The 23,744-nt window shown below is 52.4% G+C and overlaps 3 protein-coding genes across 3 annotated transcripts; all 3 read left to right on the top strand.

Moving 5' to 3' along the window:
- Positions 1–239: 239 nt before the first annotated feature.
- On the top strand, positions 240–9,495 carry VOLCADRAFT_103183 (uncharacterized protein; the record flags this gene model as incomplete). Its single annotated transcript, XM_002946892.1, has 11 exons — positions 240–773; positions 1,182–1,267; positions 2,975–3,223; positions 3,538–3,754; positions 4,132–4,149; positions 4,200–4,364; positions 4,814–5,044; positions 5,432–5,557; positions 6,605–6,829; positions 8,257–8,571; positions 8,970–9,495. 11 exons carry the CDS (start codon positions 240–242, stop codon positions 9,210–9,212), a joined length of 2,409 nt encoding a protein of 802 aa, XP_002946938.1. The 3' UTR covers positions 9,213–9,495.
- Positions 9,496–11,808: 2,313 nt separating this feature from the next.
- VOLCADRAFT_79339 (uncharacterized protein) lies at positions 11,809–13,001 on the top strand. Its single transcript, XM_002946891.1, has 2 exons — positions 11,809–12,121; positions 12,337–13,001. The coding sequence occupies exons 1-2, from the start codon at positions 11,840–11,842 to the stop codon at positions 12,487–12,489; spliced, it is 435 nt and encodes a 144-aa protein (XP_002946937.1). The 5' UTR covers positions 11,809–11,839; the 3' UTR covers positions 12,490–13,001.
- A 6,373-nt stretch (positions 13,002–19,374) lies between these two features.
- vmp36 (metalloproteinase, extracellular matrix glycoprotein VMP36) lies at positions 19,375–23,443 on the top strand (the record flags this gene model as incomplete). Its single annotated transcript, XM_002946890.1, has 5 exons — positions 19,375–19,918; positions 20,982–20,998; positions 21,594–22,170; positions 22,320–22,719; positions 23,119–23,443. 5 exons carry the CDS (start codon positions 19,375–19,377, stop codon positions 23,441–23,443), a joined length of 1,863 nt encoding a protein of 620 aa, XP_002946936.1.
- Between the last annotated feature and the right edge of the window lie 301 nt (positions 23,444–23,744).

The raw sequence follows: 23,744 nt of genomic DNA, 5'->3' as shown, positions 1-23,744 counted from the left end.
TTGACTCTAAAATTGAAGTACGGCGGGCATTTCGTGTGTTTGTGCAGACACAGCAGGCAAGCAGTAGATCATGCTCATTTGTAACGGCTTTGCACGTGTTATTACGCCTCAGAGCTTCCTGTGACTCGCATTATCGCGCGAAGCTCCGAACAGGCGGCGGCTGACGAATCGGGCAAAATCGCTCCTTACTCATGCAGCTATAGGCGAAACAATTGCTGCATAGGGGATCTGCGATAAGCATGTTGGGGAGGACGGCGACGTGCCCAGGCCGGCTGGCTGCGCGGCCGACACCTCGCGTCGCAAGTCGTCCGCTATCCGTCCGCGTGCAAGCCGCACAACCCCAAGTCAACCAAACTGATCAGGAATGCTCTAGCAGTAGCAATTGCTCTGGGTCGACATTTAGTCAGCCTGCTCCCATCGGCAGGCTCAGTATCTTCGGTATCCCATCTGCTCTATCCGCGTTTGCGCTTGTGCCAAACTTTGGCGGCTTTGGAGGCAGTGGATCAGGGCGAGGTGGAGGAGGTGGTGGTGGTGGCGGTGGCGGTCCTGACAGCGGAAATGGACAGCCAGACGGCGGATGGGCAATTCCACTGTTTGACCTCGCAGCAAGCGCCGAGGGCAAAGAAACAGACAGCAAAAAAGGACGCAATTGGAAAGATCTCATTACGGATACTGAGGATCTGGAGCACAAGCCAGGCGAGCGCACTGGGACCAACCGCTGCGTGGAAATCGTAATCGAGGGCTGGCCAGAGGTCGGCAACCTGCCTACCGAGGTACGCTGCTGCCAACACATCAAGCTTTGCTCCGTCTCGTCCTTTGCCATTGCGGAGCTCTGCCACATTTTGGACGTGACCTGGGGTGATGGGCGGGTGGTTGTGTCTGTGATTCCGGTTCCGGGCTGGTTTCCCTTGCTGCGGCTCTAATAGCCATGGAGCTGGGGGCTGCTTCCTGGCTATAACCGCTATAAGCTGCTCCATTTGGCACTCTTGTTCTCGTCGGGATTCACTTGATCTCTTTTCCCCCACCCTTCCCTCTCCCCCCTCTCCCCGCTCGTGGCTCGTCTTCCCCTCTTCTCCCGCATTCCTCCTCGCTCGTGGTTCGTCTTCCCCCATTCCGCCCCCCATTCCGCCCCCCCTTCACTTCCCCCCTCCCCCCACTACTCCTTCCCTCCTCTCCCCTAGTCCGAGCTCAAGGACCTGCTCACGGTTCAGGAGGGGCACATCTTCGAGAAGCAGGACCTCCTGGACGACCGCCGCAAGCTGGAAATGTGAGTGTGTTGATGGGAGGGAGAGAGGAGGGGAGGAAGGAGGGAGGTGGCGCCATGGCTACTCCCCGCCTGGGGGCGGCAGCAGCAGCGGCAGTGTGTGAGAATGCGGACAGCTGCAGCCCCCGGGTGGTTGGCAGTGTGTGCTGGGAGGGGCGGAGGGGGGAGGCAGCGAGTGAGGCGGCAGCAGCAGCCGCAGCTGCGGTGGTGGCGGCGGTGCCAGGAGTTATGTGAGCGAGTGCAGGTAGGTAGTTAGTTAGCTAAGCATGTGTGTGTGCTGTGTATGTATGTATGTGCGTGGCACAGCGGGGCTCGCCTGATGACATGCGGAGCCGGGCTTAGAGGATAAAGCGTGGAGGATTTCGCGCACCGAGGGGGAAGGGAGAGGGAACGCTCCCCCTTCCTCCTTCCTCCAATTTGGCCCATTCCCGGGCTAAGTTAGCACATTAGCATATTGCAGAGGGCGAGGCGGCGCAAGGGGAGAAGGTTGCGGGGGCGGGATTGACCGCCCCCGAGGGCTTGAGGGGTTTCTCCGAAGGGTGAAAGAACTGATTCTTCTTTTTTTATCTTCCCTAACCCGATACGGTGGTTCGGAATATGACAATTGCCAATTGTCCATTCCAGTAACCCTGTACCCCAGTAAGTCCACTTGAAAAGGAGGACAGATTCTATTCTAACAGAAAGTGATTTGGTTGGTGTGGTGGTCTGTTAGGGAGAATGGGTGTACCGGGCAGCGTGTCCTTTTCCATTTCCTGTGTGCGCCTGCGTGTTGTGCGCCGGCTGGACGGACAGCTCGGGGGTTATGCGTGTGCGTGCGGTAGGGGGAGGGAGGCTGTGTGTGTGGGGGGGGGTGTTAGGCGAGTATTTCGGGGAGGGAGCGGGTGCTACAAATGGACCGAAGTGGCGGTAGCCCAGCGGTTGTAGCAGTAGGTAGCTACGAGCTGTAGCGGGTAGCAGGGCAATCCGCTTTAATAAACATGACGTGCATGGGTAATGGCGTCACACCCTCTGGGCGCATGTGGCTGTGTTAGCAGCCGGTCAGGGGGGAGGGGGGTGGTCCTCCTGTAAGGGCGGCATCGGGGCGTAGGGACACCCCCCCAGCTGTAATAGCTTCGCTGTTGTTGTGGTGGTGGGGGTGGGGATGGTACCCCTAGGATTAGCATGCAGGAGATGCGGGTGCTGCAGTAGCAATAGCAGTCGCAGCAGTAGCCTATTTTGGTAGCCATGGTGAGAGAAACCAGCCCTGATAAAAAAAACCGGCACGCAGCCGTTCAGAGTGGAAAGTCAGGGCATTTTGGCCAGGGCTCGTAATATATTTCCTTCTCCCGGGGCACCCCCATAATAATAGTCCTAGTCTTCTCCTGTCCAAAGAAAGGGGGACGGATCTCACTAGTAGTTCAGCTGAGGAAGATAGACTATATGTGTGTGGGAGTAACAACTGCACGTTGCGTCATGGTGGTTCTTTCTTTTTGGACTGCGATTATTAAGTTTGCGAAGGTGCCTTGCCTTCGACGTATGTCGGCAGTTCCTAGCAGTTCCTCTTGCACCATCATGATGTTCCCGTAGCTCCTGTAATATGAATTAGAAAAATTAAAATAATATGAAATTAAAAGTAATGTAATTAGAAATTAAAAATAAAATTATTAATTAAATAAATTAAAACTATTAATTAACCTTCGGGGCATTCGCTTATATACCGTCCTTACGTAGTCAATACGAGGACTACATCGCGGAGGTTGAGATCCGTACGGAATTCGTTGATGACGTGTCCAACCACCAACGGGTGGTGTACCGCTTCACGCCGCACAAGTTCCGCGGCATCAACGCCATCGACATCAAGGGCGCTTCGTTAATGCCGGCGGAGGAGATGGAGCGCATCTGTACGGAATGTCTCCCGCCGCAGCCGTACATGGTTGATATTGCGGTGATGGACAAGGTCCGGAATCGCATCGAGCAGTGGTGGGTGTGCCAGGGGCCCGTGTGTGTGTGGGGGGGGCCGGTCGGGGGTGTGTGTGATGGTGCCTCGGGAAGGGGGGATAAAGCGGGTATGTGTTTTCTAGGGAGGTGTTTTTCACCTTGTCGTCGTCGTTGTCGTCGTCATGCGGCCTTACGTGTTTGATTCGGAAAGGCGTTTTTTTCCGTTTCCCGTCCCAGAGCACCTCCCTTCAGTTCCCCGGCGATGGCCAGGCAACACATGATGGCATATAAACCCAACCAAACTCCAACCAAACCCCAACCGACCTCAACCGACCACCTTTCCCCCCCCCCCCCAGGTACCAGTCCCGGGGGCTACCGTTCTGCTACGTGGGTTTCTTCGACGGCATGGAGGACGGCATCCTGCGAGCCAACGTCACGGAAGCCAAGGTCGACAATGTCAGTGTACGATTTGTACGACCGAAGCTGACCGGGGATTCGGAGCTGGAGTACAGTGTCCATGACGAGGGGCGGATAGTGAAGGCGGAGAAGGTCATTGAGGCGTCGGGATTCCAGGTGAGAGGCAGTATGTGTGTATGTATGTGCGTGTACATGGCCGCATGTGTGTATGCGTGTATGTGCGTGTGTGTGTGTGTGTGTGTGTTTCGGAAGAGAATATAGTAAACGAGCCTTAGCAGCTGGATGGGTTGGCGGGGCTTATTGAGGGGCTTTGGTGCGCGTGGAGGAGGGGGGGGAAAGAGCGGGAGGGGGGGGGACGCAAGGGGGCAGGCCGGAGGGGCTAACAACAGGAGAACGCACGATGGACCAAATTGTGTTGCAAGGGGGCAGCTTAAACTCCTCCTCCCCACCCCTCCCCCTCTTCTCCCCCTCTCCTCCCCCACCCCTCCCTCTCTCCTCCTCCCCCTCCCCCTCTCCTCCCCTCCCCTTGGCAGCACCTTCACTCGTTCGTGGTTCGTCTTTCCCCTCCTCCTCTCCTCCTTATTGCTCTTCTGCCCCACAGAAGGGCAACCATTACCACGTTGAGGACGGCTACGACGCCATGAACTCCATCTTCTCGTGCGGGCTGCTGGAGGACATCAACATAGAGCCCGAACAGGACCCGCAGGACGTCAACAAGATCAATGTCAAGATCCGATGCGAGGAGGTGCAGCCCAAGAGCATGGAGGTGAGGTGGAGGAAAGGCGTGGAGGGAGGGAGGGGCGGGCGGGCCGTGAAGGGAGGGAGGGAGGGAGGGGTGTGAGTCGAGGCATGGAGGGAGATGGTGTGGAAGGTTGCGCGGGTCATGGGTTGCAAGGTGGCTTCATCTTAACCACACCTACGTTGCCTACTCTCTCTCACCCCCACCCCATACACCCCCACCCCCCCCACCACACACACACGCACTACATAAGCCCGTTTTCGGGGCCCCACACACCTTTCCACCGCTTCACTTCTACCACCACCACCACCACCCCTTCTCGCTTCCCCATTGCGCATTGCAGCCACCCTCCCCCTCTTCCTCTCCCCCCCCCCACTTGTACACTCTTTCCTTGGCAGCAGCTTCATTACTCGTTCGTGGTTCGTCTTACTCCCCTCCCCCGACCCCCCACCCGCCCCCCTATTTACCCTCCACAGCTTGACCTGGACTGGTCGTTCCAGCTGAAGAACGGGCTCCCCTCCCTGACCCGTCAGTCCCTCATCCCGGGGGGCTCTGTGGAGGTGACCCGGGAGAACCTGTTCGGGAACTCCGAGTCCGCCACGTTGTCGCTGTCCGCCTCCGACTGGAGGAACCCCTCCGCGGACCTGGGATTCACCTTCTCGTACAGCGAGCCCTTCTACAAGCCACACACCACACGCAACCTGCAGGTGAGAGTGTGTGCGTGCCTGTGTGTGTGCGTGTGTGTGTTTGGAGGGTTTTGATCTATGCACGCGCGTCTACAGATTGCGCTACCACGCGCTTTATTTATTTTTACGCCAATCCCACCACCGCCAGCCTCTGGACGTCGTCCGTCTCTTCCGCACTTTTGGTCAGAAGGAGGAGGAAAAACCCTTGAAACGCTTTAAATAGTAAAAAAGCCTCTCCCTTCGTTTCCGCACCCGTATTTTTCTCTCTTACCCCTCCTCCCGCGTCCTCAACCCACGCCCACCCCGCTCACTCGCTCGTGGTTCGTCTTTCTCTCCCCCCTCCCGCCCCCCCTCCCGCCCCCCCTCCCGCCCCCCCCTCCCGGCCCCCTCCCGCCCCCGGGCCCTCAGTTGTTCAACACACGCAAGACCTCCACCATCTTCACTCCGGGTGGGGAGGCGGAGGTGCCGCCCGTGTTTGTGGACAGGTTTGGACTCAAGGGGTGGACCAGCGAGATCACCGGACAGGACAACAAGGTGTGACATGGGGGGGGAGAGAAGGTTTTGGCGTACGCAGCGGAGGGTGGGGGGATGGACCTTCTCAATCAGTGCGTGTGGGTTTCGTGTGTTGTTTGCTTTTGCTGTGCTAGAATCAGAAAGCTTTTGCTCCGTAGCAAGACGGCTATGATGGCTTTTTTTACATCGTACTGAAAATCTGAAAGTAATGCCCCCAAGCTGCGATCTGGCAGCTGGTGGATCTGCTGTCGATTTTTATAAAAGAAATTGCTGAGCCGTCTTACTTTACCAGAGGTATTTATCCTTCCGTCAGCTTTTGCGTTGTGTTGTGCTGCTAGTGTTTAGTGGGTCGCGCCATTGCTGCCACGCCTGCGGCTGACAAGGTCCCCCGCCCCCCTTTCCTCTCCTCCCATTATGGATGTTCGGAATGCCCTTGACCACCCCTCGTGGTTTTGAACTGTCTTGCCGACCTTTCCCAGTCCGCAACCTCCTCCTCCTTCTTCCTCTCTTCCCGCCACCCCCCCCCCACACACACACACACACTCTCACACACACACACACACATCCAAAGCCCCGCCTTCCCGGGTCCCAGGAAACATGACAAGACGGCTATGATGTTTTTACATCGTACTGAAAATTCTGAGCAAAGCACCCAGCTGCGACTCGGCAACTGCGGTTGATCTGCTGTCAAGACAACACTGAGCCGTCAGGTCTTGTCTTCTGTTTCTTAAAAGCGTTGTTCGCGCTACTCACTGAACGAAAAGCTGTGCCACGGCGGCACAACGTCACATTAGCGCGTTGTGGATTGGACTGTCTTTCCTCCTTGTCCCCCGGGCCGCAACGCATACACACACATACATACACACAACGCCGCCGCGCATACACACATACACACACATACATACACACACATACACACACATACACACACATACACACACATACACACACATACACACACATACACACACATACACACACATACACACATACACACAAGGAGCACCCGCGCTCCTCCTGACAACCCCTCGTCGCTGCTGCTGCCGCTGTTATTGCTGTTACTGCCAGGTTGAGCACGCTCTGATGCTGCAGTTGGTGAGCGCTCTAGACGAGAACGGGCAGGTGGTGGCCAAGGGGACCAAGGTGCAGCGGGGATACTACGCGGATAACGGGCCGCCGACCACGGTGTCGGGCAACGGTCGCGATCTCAGTTTGTCGTACCAGGGCTTTTTCGTTCTGGACGATGTACGATTTATCAACGGTAACCAGCTTGGCACGAGGATGGCTTTCCAGGTACGTGAGTTTGAGGGTGTGCGCATGTTTGTTGTGCTATGTTTATATTTGTATATGCATGTATGTGCATGTATATGTATGTATATGTATGTATATGCATGTATATGTATGTAATTGGGGATTAAAATGGGGAAAAAAGGTGTGTGCGGGGATACGGCCCCCGGTAAGCGGTAAGCGGGTTCCCGGTCGGGTGGTGAATTCGGTGTTGGAGATTACTGGGGGGGCCTTTTGCTGCGTTTAGAAAAGCCCATCGTCGTGACGGCAGTCCAGGGAAGGGAAGATGCAGGCGGCTGTGACGATTTATACCAAAACATTTTTATTCGTACTGAAAATCTGAGGCGCCTCCGGGCGCCCTGCTGTGAAAAACGAATCTGAGCCGCTCCGGGCGGGGGATCGAAACCCTGGTCGGGTTGTTATTTCAGGTTTTTTCTTGCAAATCTTGATTTTTCAGTCGGAGGGAGGACTCGGGGCTGGCGGGCTCTGTCCACTCAGGACCTTATGTGTTATGTGTTAAGAAATAGTAAGGAAAAAGCGCTGCAGTGTTCATCTGGATCGCGTCCATGATGATGGCCACGATGGGGCAGCAGGATTGCGGTGCTGGAGATTCCAGCCGTTCGTTTCAGACGGAGCTCCTACGTAATAACACGATGTGGCTGTGGTGACGGCTATGATGGCTTTTTTTTACATCGTACTGAAAATCTGAAAGTAATGCCCCCAAGCTGCGTTCTGGCAGCTGGGGTGTGATCTACTGTCGATTATTAAAAAGAAATTGCTGAGCCGTCTTACATTCCCACGCAACAGCCTATGTAGAACCGTAGGAGCCCGGTTAGCGTTTATTCGTTTCTAAAGACCGTGGATATTTTCTTGTCTTGGGCTATTTTGGTGGCGGGGCCCGTTGTGCCTAGGTGTGGGCATTCCGCGTGTTTTTTTTTTTTTTGTGTGTGTGTGTGTGTTATGTCTACCTGACCTGTCGCCGGCAACTGTGTAAAGGGCCCCTGAGCTCCCCCCTCATGGCAGGGGGGCGGGGCTTCACCGTTATTCCTCACATATCGCAAGTGTGCCCTTGGCCCTCCCACATTTCCCTCGACATCGACCGTCCCGCCCATCTCCCGACCCGACCCTCACGCCGATGTCCGGTCTTCGCTCTCACCCTCCGTCCGTCCGCATTCTAACTATATAAAGTCGTAAACGCGCTTCCAGCCTACCCTTGATTTCCCCGCCCGTGCATCCCCTAAATCGTTTCGGTGTGTTCCTTCCCCCACTTCGCCCTCTCATACATACATACATACATACATACGTACATACATACATACATACATACATACATACATACATACATACATACATACATACATACATACATACAAACCTGGTCCCCTTCATGTTGCCACCTTTCCTGGGTTATTGCCGCTACACCGCAACTTCAGGTGGATCAAGGTTTGAATCCCTCCATTCGCCTACCTGGCGGCCGTACGATTGGACTGTCCGGCGGCATCTATAACCGTGCAACCGCCTCGTACACCAAGTTCATGGAGGCGCCCTTCTTGCCGAAACTCACCATGGAACAATTGTGGAAGGAGCGCAAGGCGCCGTACACTGTCGTACTGCATGCCAAGGCTGGAAATGCGTTAGGCGAGCTAGGGGCGTACGACTACTTTTCGCTGGGCGGGCCCTACAGCGTTCGTGGCTACAGTCACGGCGAGATTGGCGCGGCGAAGCGATTTTTGGAGCTCGCGACGGAGGTAGGGTGGCGTACCAGCGCAATTTCTGTTTCAGTTTTTAGTTTGGGGCGGAAGACTAGCATTTAAATTTATACTTTTACTCAGGTGAAGATGTATCTTCGATTTCTAAGTGAAACAGGAGTAAAACCTTGACTTCTGTGCCAAAAGCATTTGTTTACCCTTTCCATAACAATATTTTTGCTGTAGTTTCTGGTTTTCGACGGTTTTTCTCCTAACCTAGCAGATCGATGTTTTCAAAACGACCGCGCGCGGGTCCTCAACCTCCCGCGAAAACCCCTACACTTTTGGCACGAATACGATCATCCAATCCTCCACCTATCAGGCCATTCCTGCATTCATCTGCGCGCGTTGCCCCCCCTCTCTCCGCGTCCTCCGGGCCCCCCGCCCACCACCGCCAGGTGCGTGTGCCGTTGAAGAACTTCAAGCTGCCGGGCACCGCGTACGGCTTTGTGGAGTACGGCAGTGACCTGGGCAGTGGCCGGGAGTTGATGGGCAACCCCACCGAGTACTACCGCAAGCCAGGGCGCGGCATGTCGTACGGCGTAGGCATTAAGGCTCTGGGCGCATGCCGCTTCGAATATGCCCGGGACTGCAACGCGGGCTCGGGGACATTACTTGTCAACTTCGGGGAGCGTTTCTGAACGCATTGCGTGTTTTATACGTGTGTAGACGCGCGTGTGCGTATGTGTGTTGAGACGCTCCGCTTCGTAGTGTCCTCTTCCCCGCCTCCCCCTCCTGTCTGTCTGTCTGTCTGTCTGCCCTGTTGTTTCTCTCCGCATGTCCTCGCCAGGCAGGGAGGCGGGCAGGCAGGGCGCCAGGGAGGGAACCTGGGGGGGCCCTTTTTCCCGTGGGTTCATTTGGTCACCCACTGCGGCAACTGTGGCAACAACTCTGTCAGCTGTTGTTGTTCTCACAACCTGCTCTAATGGCGAGGAAACGGTTTTTTGGGGAGGGGGAGATGGGAACGGGAATGCGGCACCATGATGGGGGGGGCCGTGGAGTGGGCTCCGGTGAGGTGCTTAGGTGTGTAGGGCTTAGAGAGAAGACGACGTGGATTGGGCCACCGATGGGCTCGGGATGGCGGTATGTCTTTGTGTGTATGTCTTTGTGTGTATGCATGTATGTATGTGTGTGTAAGTGTTGACATGGGAAGCCGGTGTGTGTGTGTGTGTGTGCAAAACGGAACTCCGGATACCTCTGGCCCCGGCGTTACTGTTGGGGTTTCAGTTGGTAGTTGGGTTGGTTGGACGCCTTGGGGGGCTGTCACGTGCACAGTCGTTTGTTCGTTTCGTCTGAGGGAGGAAGGGTTGTGGGGTCTTGGGGGTAACCAGGCAGAGACCTTCCTGCTGTAGACGTTGGAACCATGCGATTGACTGGCTGTCTGGTCTATGCAACTGGGATTTGTGTGTGTCGACGGAGGGGCCCCCGCTGCCTGACTTGCTATTAGCAAATGTCCTTAACTTAATCTGTTTGTCAAGGGATAGTCGGCAAGGTACACAGACAGACAGACAGACGTACGGACGCAGCGTGGCGAAAGGATGTTGGTGGGGTGAGGATGCACGTAGGATGTAGGTGCACGGGGCGAAAAGGGTTTTAAGGAGACGGCGGAGCTAGGATAAATGTAAGAGAACCCCAAGAAGCCTTTGGGGTTGGGTTCCAACCCCCGGCGGCAGCCGGGGCGGTGTCTCCGTGTCTCTTTTCCCCCCCTAGGGACCTGGTGGAAATCGGCGTAGAGATATGGATCCGGAGTCTCAGACACAGGACCTCTGGCGCCCTTGAAGAGCTTCCCCACTGTGGTGGTTTCCTCGGGAGCTTTGGGGGGCCGACGCCAGTTCGGGGGACATTGGCATTGGCGGTGCCGACGTGTCCCGTACTTGGCAGCAGCGGCGAACCGCGACCAAGGGGGCGCGTGCCACCACGTGGGGGTTCGGAATGCCTTTTTTATTGCTCCGAAGGGTTAGGCTTAGGGTGACGCATAAGCCGCCGTCTGGCATAACTTTTTACTTTGCGGGGTTCGTATCGCTTTAGAAAGCTCGCAAGGCGACAGGGAAAGGATGAATATACATGTAAAGGTTGGGGTACGTATACGGGAGTAGGGATCCGGGATTTCGGAACGCGTGGAGAGGTGAGAGGGAGCCAGATGTGGCTGGGTGAGCCGGTCCTCTAGGTGATTAGACGGAGATATTTTGTATGGAGGATGAACACTCCAGTGTCGTTCAGTGTTGCTACTGCTGGTCATTGTTGCTGCTGTTGCTACTGCTGCTGTGACCATCCGGTTTAGTCTTACCTCATTTGTTCAACATGGCTGACAACATTCGTTGCATTCGAAGCGTGGGGGACGAGAGCTAACGGGTGGTGCGATGGTTTTTTCCTGACGTCATCAGCATTGTGCGGACGCACCTGTACTGTGTCTTGTCTTGGGGTTTCCTAACTGCAAGCTAGTCGTGTACCATGTTCAGGATGCACATGTAACGAAGGACGGACCATAACCTTTGATGCTGTCGAAGAGGTACAATAGCAAGAAGCCCTTGCCAAGGCAGACCTTCTATGACACATAACGGCCAGACCTACAACGCTCTCCAAGAAGGACAAAGGTCATTGCGATTCCGAGGCAGCGCCTTGTTACCCATGTGTAGAGCCGATCCGATTCCGAAGCATATCAGGGCATGCCGCAATTCAACCGGGATAAGGGGTTTATCATGTTTCAATCCTTTGCGTCAAGGTTCGCAGGCTACCGTTGTCAGGTGAACGGTCATATCCACAGCAACGCCCCCCGACGCGTACAGCCATGGCAAAATAAAAACATGTTGTGACACATCACAATATAATTGACCGGCTGGCACATGCAAGGACAGCTCTTGACTGGATAGATATCCCTCGGCTGTCCGGACTGGTAATCCGCATGACGATCGGAGCAGGCAACCTGGGAGGAATCTACGTTGTGTAATTAATTCAAAGTGAAAACTTTTTATATATCTGCAAGGTCACTACTTAAAGCACTTCAGTTGGAACACAGTATGATCATCTTGAATGTAACGAAGCCAACCTGCATACGTAAACAAATATATAAGTCTTCCAATCATCTCTATTTATCCATCCTCAATGTCTCTGGCCAATCTTATGCTGTCCATGTTCGTGCTACGGCTTCATGGGCCCTGTGGAATCTTATCATCCATCGTACTCGTTTGTTTCTATAAACAGGCTGTCATTACCATCTATATTCACACCTGGTCACAGCGTATTAATCCATTCTCATCTTTTCATCGCAATGAAGGCTACGCTTCGTGCTCCTGTCTCCCGTGCTGGCGCTGTGCGCCCGGTTGCCTCGCTGAAGGCTGCCGTCAGCCGCGTCGCCTCCGTCGCCGGTGTCTCCATCGCCTCCCTGGCCGTGGCTCTGTCCGCCAATGCCGCCACCGTCAAGCTCGGCGCCGATTCCGGTGCCCTGGCTTTCGAGCCGGCGACCCTGACTATCAAGGCTGGTGAGACCGTCGACTTCGTCAACAACGCTGGCTTCCCCCACAATGTCGTCTTCGACGAGGATGCTGTCCCGGTAGGTGAAAGCTGCTCTAGCCTACGATTCGTTGATAGTTCGATTTGCTGGTGCAAAGCAAGATTCCCGTTATGTCTTTGTAACGCACGCAGTATGGGCCATGACGCGTCCAACGCGTCCCTCTGATTCTTGTATCTTGGACGAAATCCTGATGACCACAAGCCCCTGACTAATCTGAGTGATCTCATTTCCGCTCACCATCTCCCTGCCCGCAGGCCGGTGTGAACGCTGATGCCATCTCGCGCGACGACCTCCTGAACGCCCCCGGGGAGAAGTACAGCGTGAAGCTGGACACGCCGGGCGAGTACGGCTACTACTGCGAGCCGCACCAGGGTGCCGGCATGGTGGGCAAGATCATCGTCCAGTAATGGACAACTAGAAGAATTATCCCGTCGGGCGGCAAAATTTTCGGACTTCGGACAGCGAATGACATGACGTGCTGCATGACATGGTGGTCTGCTAACGGGGGGTTTCCTTCTTCGTCTTTTCCTGACCACCACCACCACCATCTTCGTCTTTTCCTGACCACCACCTACTAGCTTCGCACGCCGTCACGTCACTCCTTGTCATGGATCGTGTGGGCTTTCCACCGGTTTCTCCACTTAGTCTGCGTGTTGTTGCTTTGGCATAACTTATTATGCCGTTGCCTATGCGTGTTGCTTTTTACGCGGTGTCGCATCCGTGGCTAGTACACCCTAAGGTTGGTAGGTAGGGTGCTGAGAAGTTAAGTGAATGCAAGCGGAGGAAGTTTGGATTGAGGCGGACTTGGGCCTGTGAACAGTGAACGACAAATCGGATCAGTGTGACAGGGTCAAGGTTCTTATGCATATACGCGACAAAAGATATGTGAAATTGCGAATGTAAGGATCCCCGGGCTGCGACTCCGCTGGTGTGCACAGCTGTGTCTGCTGCGTTGCGTTGCGGCTGCTAGTTCAAACCTGGCGATATAACAGTCTGCAGGTCGTATCATCATCAGTGCGCTGCAAGTCACTTTCTGGCGATGGAAAGTAGAGTAACAGAAATTGTATGACCAACGCCGGCGGGCTGCTGGATGGGGACGTTTGGCAGCTCGCAGGAGGCTAGGCGAGGGCCTTTCCATTCGTTGACGCACGTTTAATAATTCCCTATTAGGGAAATTTAGGGAACCTTAGGGAAATTGACTAAATTAGCTTGCCATTGCCGTCCGCGCTCGAGTAGTTTAGGGAACCAATCCAGCCCACCTGACAGCAGAACGCAACACTGTCTTTGCTCCTATTCGCACAGTTGGGTCATTGGTCTGCAGAAATTTGGGAAACCTCGTGCTTGAAAACGCCTTGAAAGGAAAGTGGTATGCTATCTTGCCGCCTTGCCTCCTCCAAGCAAGGTACATTGACTCCTTAACTCCGTATTCCGAGTATTAGAACCCAACAGGGCATTGGAAGACGCGTCTGGCGAGTTTGAACGATTTGTGAAAGAGTGTTCTCTCGCGCGGCATGTCTATCCAATCCAATTCAATGCAATTGGAAAAAGCTCTTACTTATTATTAAGTGCAGCAAATGTAATAAACGTAATGTATAATAAATGCACGCCCGCATAATAAAAAGCGTTGTCGAGGTACAACATTTGACGTATGGCCCTTGGGGACATTATTGTTCTGACGTTCTTTAGTTCGGGATAATAATAAATTTTACGGAAAATTCCGTTTCCATCCGGCAACTTCGTCGCTGGCCGTGTCCAAGCCTGAATTCAAGTGACACACACAAAGTCTATTACCATCATCTACACCAACAGTTTCGGCAAAAAGACCGCAGAAATCGCCCATGGATGCGCCAGTGGAACGGCCCTCTACGTAGCTGATGATGGAGCCTATCCGCCTATCCGCCTATCCGCCGGCGGGGTTGCCGGTTATTACGTGACCGAGTGGAGTTAGGGTTAGGGTTAGGATTACACATAGCTGTTTTTTGGATAAAAAATAGGAAACGATGTGTCGTTTAAAATAGTCAGACAAATCAACAGCAGGTCCTACCAACTCGCCGAAGGGCGCCCGACCCCAATATTCTTTGGGATCCAACTCGCCCCAATAGGAACCCTTTCTGTCGAGCTATCCTAAATCGTCACGAAACGCCACGACCATATCTGGACACGTCCCAACACTTTGGTCTCGGCGACTTCCGTAACCGAATTTAGCTGCTTAAAGGTTTGCTTAGCGAGTTTGTTCACACGCTAAACATGGCAAATTTAACAAATCAGCATTAGCTAGGCCCACGCCACATAGAACATCTGCTGCGTGCGGTGTAATAAGGATCGCCAGAGGATCGCGGATTGCGGTTACCATGGCTTCGTTAAGCACGCAAATGAATATCTTCGCTGTCGCTTTGCAATCGATATGCAGCTGCATTGTATCTACCTAACTCTCTTGGCGATTGGGATCTGCCTCTCAAGCGGCGCCCTAGCTACCTGCGACTCGGCCCTAGCTAGGAGGAGGCACCGTTAAGCAGAGCAACAGACAGGCGTGCGTGCGTCGCTGTTTGTACAAACAAATACATATGATATGATCAAAAGAACTGCCATCGAAGAGTCACTGTACAGAACACATGTGTTCTAAAGGCTGCTGCTGCGCGCGCGCGCGTCGAACCAGCGGCAGTTTCCACGCACTTATTAAAAAGTGACGAGATAGATGTATGTGTGTGGTTGTTACAGTGGGCTCCAGACTCCCGAAGAGTAGAGCCATCGGGCCAGCTGGCCGTGCACTGCAGTAGAGACTAATATACCAAAAGATTATCATCTCAGATAATTAACCTCTCATCGGTAACCGCTCTCGCGAACAAATCAATTAGATGTATATATCAATCGCGACGTGATGAAAGACGACATTCACAAGTGCGCAATTTGCTCAGGTAGTAAGTGGTAATTCCTGGAACTATACTACATTGATGTGTGTTAGATGTTGTTACAATAATAATGTGTTGCTTGCTTGGGTATCGCGCGGTTGCTGCTGGTGTGATTGCTTTGTTTTCAGCTGGCAGCAGTTCGCAAAAATATGTAATATATAATGTCCATCTGCTGCCCCGCCTGCTGCTTGCAATCAAGGATCTGCTGAGAATACAAAACCCAATTTTATTTGTAACGCCAGGACAGGGACTACATCTATGTATATCTACCACGTCCTTCCGCGTGCGAGCCGCTGCTGCATAATACTTTGAAGAAGAACAAAATGAGGCGGCACCAGCAGCTGGTGCTATCACTACTCCTTTTGATCTTGAGAGCTTCGGGAGGTATGTATGTATGTATGTATGCTTGTATGCTTATAGGAACATCTATCGGATCATAAATATACACCCCTATGGCATAAAACGAGGGGTAAGCCCCCCTGAAGCATATTCCAGGGGTTAGGGTTAGGGGTAAGTGGTTACCCATGTGGCTATGTACGAAGAGAGGTGGGTAACCTAACCCCGGGGTAGGGATAACCCCTTACCGATCGCGAGTGGTAACAAAGGGGCCGGGGTAATATTGTACCGAGGGGTAACAGACACGGTAACCCGTGTTTACAAGTGCTCCTCGACCGTATGCCGGGCCATATGCTGGTGTCAATGGATTGTAGGATGTCCCTGTCCAACCTGCCTACACATGCTATCACAGCTGTCTCATCCGTCTATGTGAGCATGTATGCCTGTCTCGCCTGTCTATGTGTGCATACATATGTGCATGCCTCTCTATACACTTCCATCCATGCATATGCCCATCACGAGCTCACATGTCTACTGCCTGTCACGAGCTCACATGTCTACACATACAAGCATACATGTTCACCAATCACTTGTGAGTGTACAATTGTAAAGATTGCCTCACCAACACAAGCCTTGCAGGGCTGTAGAGCCCGCCCATGGCCCCAGGCGCGGTGTGTGTATAGACTAGCCAATCACACAAACATTTCTCATCATATCAATGGCAAGAGAAGGGAAATCGGACCCAGCCCCGGATCCAGTTCCGTGTGATCTGATGTACGGCTCCCACTGCAGCAGTGGGCGGCAACTTACTTCATTATAACAATCTGAGACCTTACATACATACATACATACATACATACATACATACACCGCCATACAGGACTCAGCCAGCAGGCGGGAGATAACAGCGACAAGGAGGCTTACCTCGACGAGTTCAATAATGACTCGTCCTTTGGAGAAGCTCCCCCCCCAGCTGGGGAGTTGCCCTCTGACGATGCACAATCTTCCGAAGTCACAGCAACCAGCGGAGCCACGGACATCCTGGGCGAGCTGGTGTTCATGAACACCGATTCGGAGAACAGCGACAAACAATGGGCCATCCGCACAGGCGACGGCTCCATGACACCCATCGCTCCCGGATATAAGCCGCCCGCCACGGACGACCTGGGCCAGGCCGTGATGCCTGGAGCTGTGGTAGCGATAGTAAGTGGCTGCTCTGCTGCCTTAAGCTTCCTTCCAACTTAATACTTGCTCATAACATTATTATTATTATTATTATCCTTTTCATGTTTTATATGTGTGCGTATAATTGTAACAAACGAAGTGCGTGTAGTAATAGGTTTAGCCTGGCGTACAAATGCGCATCAGGTATGTGTGTATGTGTGTATGTGTTTGTGTGTATGTATTTGTGTGCGTGTATGTGTTTGCCGCATCGATTTCAAACTCCCTACTACAATCCTACACTAACTCAAGCCAATTTCATGTCTCTCTCCCTCCATTCATTCATTCCACCCGCAGTCATGCCACGTGGACGAACTTGGTGTCTGCAACCCAGCTTCGGCTTCGAGCACCACCATCTTGTCGGCGAGGCCTGTGCTCTTGCCGGGCGCCAACAGCGACATCATTTACAAGCAGCGGCTGCTCGTCATTATCATGGACTACTCTGCCTGCCGTGCACCAGCCGCTCTATCAGAATTCGGGGCACGGAACATCTTCATGGGCAAGCCTAGCCCTGTGGGCCTAGGCAGCGGCATCACACAAAAGTACTTGCAGTGCTCGTACGGCAAGCTCAACATCACGGCGTTCAAGGCAATCACAGTGACCGCCAACTGCAGCAGCAATGAGCCGGGGCCGTCATTCTCTACATGCCCCGTGTTGAGGTTCATTAAGGACGGGAGCAGCGGTGCCAAGGACATCCTTGGTGAAGACGCATTCCTGTCGGACTTTAGTCATTACGTCTATGTTCTTCCGCCGGGGGTGAATGAATTCTGTCGCGGAGACTGGGCAGCAGTGCCGGGGCGGCAGATTGTGCTGCGGACGTTGTTGGGCAGTTTGGAGCGCTGGTCGGCAACCCTGGAGCTGACGCTTCACAACTTCGGTGAGGCGCGAATGAATTAATTCGACTAGTGGGGGGAAGGCAGTAAGTAGGGTGCAAGACGGAGGAAAGGAGCGAATGGATGGCTGCGTGGAAGCTAGCAAACAGTGTAACTGAACGACATAAGAAAACGAGGGGTGGACGTTGTCAGATGGATGACCCAGAGGGCTCCTCGTGCTAACATTTGCCTCCTATAGATAGCACTCCTAGCATTAGCTCGGCATTTTGTATGCCAGCCACGGCGGGCCGCTTTTTTGCTTCATCTGGCAATAATCTGATGTATGAGAAACTTAAGAGTGATATTGAGTTGCATGGGGTTCTGCTCTTGGGGGTGCATGCTTGAGGCGGTAATTGCCAGGGCACTGGATGGATGGATGCCGTGTCACCGCCCCACTGCTGCTGCTGCTGTGTGTGTGTGTGTGTGTGTGTGTGTGTGTGTGTGTGTGTGCGCGGACTAACTATTCTTAGGCTGTTTTATTAACTTCTGACGTCATCAGCACGCAAGGCATACACACGCACACACACACACACACATGCGCGTGCGCCCGCCCACCCCGACGCAGGTCTGTGGCACTCATGGCAAGGCGGACATGAGTTCGAGGACGGTTCAAGCCCCTCGGGCCGCAAAGACGTCTGCCCCAACGCCCCCGAGCTAGCCTACCTGGGCTGGACATCGCCAGTGAAAGGCGGAGGCCAAGTCGACGCAAACACGCTGCCAGTGGGCACGGTCCGCAGCTTCAACCTGCCCGCCACCTACCTGACGTCGGACGGACACTTCGTTAGGGTTGTCCCCGACTGGTTGCCGACGTACAGCAACCGCACCGGTGCCAAGAACCTGTACATCGCCGTACGAGTCAACAAGGGCGGTGATGCGCTTCTGGCAGCGCCGTACGCAAACGCGGTCAATGTCCACGAGGTCAACGCGACCATGGTAAGTTACTTGCTTTCTAATAATAACAATGGTTATAATATAAAAATAGTAATAGTAGAAACAATAATAATAATATAATAATAATAATAATAATATGATAAATTAAATAATAATAATAATAATAATATTAATAACAACAATAATAATAATAATAGTAAAATAAAAATGATAATAATAATTATGATGATGAGAGGCACCATATCAAATACGGGTGCATGCATGCATGCGTGAAGCTCCTATCCGCTCCAACTCACTTAAACGTGATCTGGACGGATTGGTTCAATCGTACAATCTTGTAGACGTATATGTGTACGACCGAGGGAGGCACAGCAGTTACATGCTGCAGCTTGACTCCCTCCAGTACCATTATTCCCCATCCTTCTCTTCCCCTCCCTGGCTTTCCTGCATAGTTCTGTGAGATAAGAAAAAGGATATTTCAGTTACTTCGTGTGTTAGGCAGTTAGTAGAGCTGTGACATATGAAGCTGTTACCGCCGTAGTTGGTATAAGGAAGCCACTAAGTGATTACTAAGCGGGTAGGTGGGACCCTAGGATAGGTCCGTTCCACGGAGTGTAGTGTACAGTGTAGTGTACAGTGACATGTCCTATATATATATTATAATAGAAGAAACGATCCATGTTTAGTATAGGGTGCATAGTGCACGTGCATAGAAGATACTAGAGCAATGGCTATCATTGAGCAGCTAGCTTACAGTTCACAAGTATCAACTGGTCCATCAAGTATCTTTCCTTCCAAATAATAAGTGCGGTGCGTTAGGTGCTGTGCGTGAAGGGGAAGGATCCGTTTCCACCTGTCGGCCCGGGCGTTTTCCTTGATTCCCCCACATTTCGCGCGCTCGACCCCTGCTGCTACGTAAATGGGTGTGACGATGCTCAACCGCTTTCCGTACATGCCCGGCATGTCATGCCGCCGTGCATGCCGCCATATGCATGCATCCAGCCACAACTAAAAACAACTAACTCGCGGCCTCTCGCCTAACTCGCCGTTTTGGTAACCTACCATGCAATGCACCCAATCACATCCCCCACAGGACAATGACGCCTCGAGGTACCCGTACACGGATCGCAAAATCAGCTTCATCAATTCGGCGGCACCCCGCAGCCAAGTCGTTCTGACCGATTATAAACTGGTCCTGTACGGCGGATCTTGGGTCGGTACGGATGTCCTCAGAGTGCACTTCTGCCGCTACCGTGATTCCCCGCGGGAGTGTCCCTCCCTGGACTCCTTGGAGGCCGCCCTGCCACCGCCTCCCAGGAAGAACCCCCTACCGTCACCAAAGCAATCGAAAGCGGCGGATGCCCGCAGGCCGCCCCCGCCTGGTGCAGCCGTTGGCGGTGTCACCGCACCAAAAGCAGTGGATGTGACAGGGGAGCTCACATTGTTGATTACCCACCAAAAGGAAGACCAGTACATCATCATAAAGAGCGACGGCGACAGTGTACCCATTGCGCTGGGCTATAAACCCCCCACGACGGACGACAGTGGGCAGCCTGTGACCCGTGGAGCGCTTGTGACCATCGTGAGTACTCCACCGCCTCGCATCTGTTGCCTTTTTATTTATTACTATTATTACTATTATTACTATTAATATAATAATGTATTCATATGATCATGATTATTATATTGTCAATGTTTATTAATTATAATTATAATTATAATCATAATTATTATAATAATATTAATTATTATATAAAAACCCTAATTAATTAATATATTAAATTAATTAAAATAATATTATATTAAATTATTATTAATTATTATTATTATTATATATTATTATAATATATATTAATATATTTAATATAATTAATATATTAATTAATTAATATTATTAATAATAATTAATATTAATATTATTATTATTATCACTGCTACTATTGTCCCTTTCATAGTCAGTTGATAACGGCATGCTGCCTACGTGTCACTATGTTTGGCGCGCTTTGTGTGTTGCAGTAGCCACCGTACTAATACAGAATTACTTAGAATAATCCCGAACCTTAAGGGTAACCTAACTTGCCGTAGTGCTATAAGCCATAGTCATACGCCACCATGCCGACTCCTTGCTCGAGGTCCTCATCGCTACGTTTTAGCGCCTACACATTCATTCTGCGTGTGCCGTACGTTACGCGCGGCAGCTACTAGTCCTAATAGCTGTTATTCTCTAACGCATGCAACGCGTATTTACCTGTGTGAAATTGCACGCACGACGCTGACCTAGGGTGCAGCACATCTATCCCTACAATAAGAAATACAACCACATATTATGCCATTACCAGCCAACCAAACAGGATAAGGAGCAGGCTGGTGCCGGCACTTGCGGTCCTCAGCAAAAGCCCCAATAGCCCCAGCTGGGGGGTGCGCAGATATAAGAGATCCTGCGGGATCATCGGGGGCATGTTCTGGCCGCACCAGCAACCAGCAACCAGCAACCAGCGCTCGGTAGCAGTCATACTCCTGGGTAGCTGCGTGCGCGTATGTACTTCCAACAGCCACTCAGCCAGCATCAGCTAGCCCATCAGCTTTAAATGTCTCGACCACGGAAATGTGTTTGTATGTGTATGTATGTGTGTATGTGTATGACTTCGATTACACTGTGGGCCGCGAGAGCCGGGGGCCGTGTATGTGTATGTATGTGTGCATGTGTGTGTATGTATGTGTTGTGTATTTGTGTATGTGTATGTATGTGTGCATGTGTGTGCAATTGTGTGTATGTATGTGTTGTGTATGTGTGTATGTGTGTATGTGTGTATGTGTGTATGTGTGTATGTGTGTATGTGTGTATGTGTGTATGTGTGTATGTGTGTATGTGTGTATGTGTGTATGTGTGTATGTGTGTATGTGTGTATGTGTGTATGTGTGTATGTGTGTATGTGTGTATGTGTGTATGTGTGTATGTGTGTATGTGTGTATGTGTGTATGTGTGTATGTGTGTATGTGTGTATGTGTGTATGTGTGTATGTGTGTATGTGTGTATGTGTGTATGTGTGTATGTGTGTATGTGTGTATGTGTGTATGTGTGTATGTATAACTATTCAATCCTGTTGTTCGGAAAAAAAGGAAGGTTATGAAGTAATAAAGCTGTATGGTTTGCTTCGTGTTTTGGAAGCACTACTGCATTCACACTCGCTCATCCCGGGCTTAATTATCATTAGCTTATCCATTCAATTACAGTCCCCATTGAAAACATAAACTCCTCGCCGTGTCCCCGTGTTCGTACAGACATGCTACATGAATGTACGGCTGGGCACCTGTGAACCGGTTCCGGGCACGAAAACCATCGTCTTATCGGCGATGCCACAGCTCTTATTTCCCGACAAGGGCGCCATCATCAATCAACGGCTGCTAGTAGTGATTACGGACTATACGAGCTGCGGCTTACCCCCTACAATGAGCGTGAACGAAGTGCGGAATATCTATTTGGGACCGCAAGGGGACGGTAGCGGCGGTATCGCACAAAAATACACGCAGTGCTCACACGGCAGGTTCAACCTGAACACCACAGCGTTCACGGCGATCGTTATTAATGCCACCTGCCGAAATGGAGCGGCTATAGAATGCGATCCGTTCAATGTTTCCGCCGAGGCCAATGCCAAAGCGAAGACGCTGCTGGGTGAGACGGCGTTTTCAGACTTCACCCAAAGGACCTTCTTGCTGCCGGGCGCCTTGAATTGTGGTTTCCTGGGCGCCGCGCAGCTTGGAAACACTGAACGCACGGTACGGGAGTCCTGGCTGTTGAATGTGGACAAAAGCGTGTACCGCTGGGGGACCGTCATGCAAGAGACCCTTCATAATTTTGGTGAGTTAGCGTGTAGTGTATACCATGTTAACATATTGTCGAAGCATGCATGTACCAAGTTTGCACAAGTGCCACACACCACAACTGCAGATTGCAAGACAGGGTATTATCAATGGGCAGACACATGCATGCATGCCTTCGCCCCACAGGTCTGAGGCACTCATACAAGGATGGATTCGAGTATACCGATAATTCAACCGCTATGGGGCTAGCAAACGCCTGCCCCAACGCCGCTGAGTTGGCCTTCATGGGCTGGGCCACCCCCGCGGAAGGCGGAGGACAACTCAATTCCACCGAGCTGCCGGTGGGCACTGTCCGCAGCTTCACTCTGCCCGCCACCTACATGACGTCGGAAGGAATCTACCTTCGGGTTACCCCCGACTGGTTGCCATCGTACAGGAACCTCACCATAGCCAGGAACCTGTACATCGCTGTACGAGTCAACAAAAATGGTGATGCAGAGCTCAAAAGGCCATATGCGAACGCAGTGAATGTCCACGAGGTCTATGCGTCTGAGGTGGGTGGGGAGGATGGGGTCGTCCCAGTGTCGTTTCTCCGTTCCGTTGAGCAATCTGTCAAGCATTTGCATAGCAGCACCGGAATACGGCAGGACCCGGTCCGCCACCACTCTTCATATCAGGGAATTGCCTCAAGTAGAAGTGCTGCTACTACTGCTGCTACTGCTGCTACTACTGCAACTGCTACTGCCTGTTCGTTTGGTTTTGCTCGGCCGCATCTTCAGATCTCTGGTTAGTCAGTTACTTGTGTTTGGTTCCTTATCAAGCCTCATCAATACAAATGTCAGTCGTCGATGTCAATACAGATGTCCATTGTTGATGTCCCACCATCGTCGTCGCCATCACCAAACAACGTTTGCGTCATTCTTCCAACATACCACATCCCGCTGCTTTCACCGCCACAGGACGACAACCCTAAATTCTTCGTCAGAGATCCTTTCCTTAACTTCCTGGCCGCACCTGTACCTGGCAGTCTAGCCAATTTGACCAACTATAACCTCGTCGTGTACGGCGGATCTTGGGTCAGCCTGGACACTCTCAGAGTGCATATCTGCCGCTACAGATCTACTTCTCAGGAATGCCCCGACCCGAAGTCTCTATCGCTGCCACCGTCACCGAGGCCACCAGCACCGCCGCTAAAGCCAAGGCCGCCAACGCCAAGTCCGAGGCCGCCAACGCCAACGCCAAGTCCGAAGCCGCCAAACCCCCCTCAGCGTTCACCACCGCCCAGCAAATCTCAGAACCCACGAGCTTGATAACCACTTGCTGCACGTGGCTAAATAAACTTGATAACTGATAGACGCGCATGGGTGTAGTAAACCTCACGCATGTTTTGCAGACCATGTGAGGGATCAGCTCCCCTGGCATCTCCCAACTGAGTACTCTCTGCCTAGTGTTACATTGGTGCGAATTGCTAGGAGGTGGGAACCTCCCCGGATCGAATCCGGCTGCGAACATATAGTTCACCTGGCACGATGCAGCATACTCTTACCCCGAAGGTGGATGCCCGGGCGGGCGAGAAGTCTACCAGCTGAGTAAAAATAAAGTCCTCCATCT

The sequence above is a fragment of the Volvox carteri genome (assembly GCF_000143455.1).
Source record: "Volvox carteri f. nagariensis unplaced genomic scaffold VOLCAscaffold_4, whole genome shotgun sequence".
Taxonomy (NCBI): domain Eukaryota; kingdom Viridiplantae; phylum Chlorophyta; class Chlorophyceae; order Chlamydomonadales; family Volvocaceae; genus Volvox; species Volvox carteri.
The sequence above is the reverse complement of the archived record's forward strand: the minus strand, read 5'-3'. Positions and strand labels throughout refer to the sequence as shown.